The 2,140-nt window shown below is 44.2% G+C and overlaps 1 protein-coding gene across 1 annotated transcript in view; it reads left to right on the forward strand.

Moving 5' to 3' along the window:
• Window positions 1-2,140, forward strand: part of LOC101849736 (vacuolar protein sorting-associated protein 13A) — a gene marked incomplete at both ends in the record, with an annotated part of 94,914 nt that overhangs the window by 1,503 nt on the left and 91,271 nt on the right. The window contains 4 exon segments of the mRNA XM_013089622.2: window positions 296-388; window positions 788-845; window positions 1,259-1,380; window positions 1,908-2,089. Coding sequence (XP_012945076.2) covers window positions 296-388; window positions 788-845; window positions 1,259-1,380; window positions 1,908-2,089 — 455 coding nt within the window.

Below are 2,140 nucleotides of genomic sequence, written 5' to 3' on the forward strand. Positions count from 1 at the left end.
CTGCTTTTTCTTTCCTAATCCTTACTATTGTCATTTTCCCTCTACTTCTTTTGTATGTTTGTCACGCTCTTGTGACCTGCTATTTCCGGGGTGCCTTGATATTCGAAGCAGACCTTGTGCTGTTGAAGCTAGAGAGGTGAGCAGAATAAGTCTGATTCCTGTAAAGACTTCTCTGTTGACACCCACCCCTTGGCGCTCATATGACCTTAGGCAGTTGTGAGCGCCGTAAAACCCTCTAATATAAAGAAATAAATAATGTGAAGGTTTTTTTAAATGTGTTTCTTTGTGTCCTCAGATGCTGAAGATGGACGAGCTGTCGCTGTACTGGACACCCTACGTCCCCGAGCAACATCTGCTTAAGTCCAGACTCAACACAGACGGCTGGAGGGTGAGTGAGTGAGGGAGAGAGTGAGTAACCGCTGAGGTGGATGATGGTCATTCTTTTGTGTTTGTCGTCACTTTGACAATGTACTGATAGCCCTTGAAATTAATATTGTTCTCATGAATCTGAGGGATGTTAAAAAATTGTTACTTTCTTGTTTGAATTTAGCCAAAAGAGCTATTCGCGGGCAGTATTCCATACAGACATAAGTCAGTTTTGGCGGCCTTTGAGATATGTCTGTTTGCAATACTACCCATGTATTCAAGGTTGTTGTTCTTTAATGTCAGCATTGCACTTTGCTCCTGAAAAATTTTCTAATTTTTTGTATTTAGCTAGCAGTCTGATAATAATTGTAATCAACTTTGTGTTTGTAGTGATGTTGTTGTTGTTGTTTTTGGTTTTCAGAATTTGCTCAGGATATCAATTGACTCTCACAGCATTTTTGAAGAGGAGTTGGATTTCAGTGAGTTGATGATTTGTATTATTTATTTTCATGAGGAGGGATCTTTGTGTGGGTGCATATGTGTGTTTGTATGCGTATTTCAGTAAGTGGGTGAGTGTATTTTTGTGAGTATTTGTGTATGTGTGTGGGTGCATATGTGAGTAGATGTACGAACATCTGTGTGTGTACATGTTTAAATTATCAGTTTATTGAGTGTATGCTCAAGACCAAGTGTATGTGTGCATGTGTGTGAAATGGAGAGAAAGAGAGAGCAGAGAAACAAAGAGAAAGTGTGTGTGTGGGATTTAAATGTACAAATTCATGTTTTTGAGGGAAAGTTTATTTTTGTGAACGTGCACAAGTCTAAATGTGTGTTCGACCCTCTCTTTGACCTTGACCCTAGACTGACCTTTTTCCCTTCTGCCCTCCCCCAGTCATGGAGCCAGTGGCCGCCCAGGCCCGACTCATCCTCAACACAGACAACAGCTTCACACTGCCCAAACTGTTCATGGACTTTACTGTGGAGGAGGTGGAGATACTGCTGTCTAGGCAACAGGTGAGGGGGGGGGGAGGAGGGAGAGGAAGGGGGAAGGAAGAGAGGGAGGGGAGGGAAAGAGGGGGAGGAGAAGGAGAGAGATACTGCTGTCTAGGCAACTGGTGACGGGAGGGCAGAGGGAGGATGAAGGGGGTGGAGGGGAAGGGGAGAAGAAGAAGAAGAAGAAGAAGAAGAAGAAGAAGAAGAAGAAGAAGAAGAAAAAAAAAAGGAAGAAGGAGGAGGAGGAGAAGAAGAAGAGGAGGAGGAGGAGAAATTGAAAGCTAATACTGTTTATGCAACAGATGAGAGAGAAGGGGAGGAAGTTGGAGAGGAAGATGAAGGAGGTAGGAAAGAAGAAGAAGAAGAGAGGTGTAATCAGTGCAACAAGTGAGTGAATGGAGGTTGCAGGGGGGATGAGGAAGGGGGCAGCAGAAGAAGAAGGAGAGAGATAAAGAGATATGGGAAGGTGGAAAAAAGAGGAAAAGGAGAAAGTGGACGTAAATAAAAAAGATGAATCTCAACTCCATCAATGTCTCTTCTGTTCCCAGTTCCTGAACTTGATCAACCTAAAAGATTCCTTCCAGCTGATGAGGATCAACCAGCGGTACCGCAAGTACCACCCCAACGTGAGTCTCAAGGTCAGCCCGAAGGCGTGGTGGAAGTACGCGTACACGGCCATAGTGGAGGAGATTATCCGTCCCTACTCCTGGAGCAAGATCAAAGAACACAGGTGTGTGTGTGTGTGTGTGTGTGTGTGTGTGTGTGTGTGTGTGTGTGTGTG

The sequence above is a fragment of the Aplysia californica genome, unplaced genomic scaffold (genome assembly GCF_000002075.1).
Source record: "Aplysia californica isolate F4 #8 unplaced genomic scaffold, AplCal3.0 scaffold01000, whole genome shotgun sequence".
Taxonomy (NCBI): Eukaryota; Metazoa; Mollusca; class Gastropoda; order Aplysiida; family Aplysiidae; genus Aplysia; species Aplysia californica.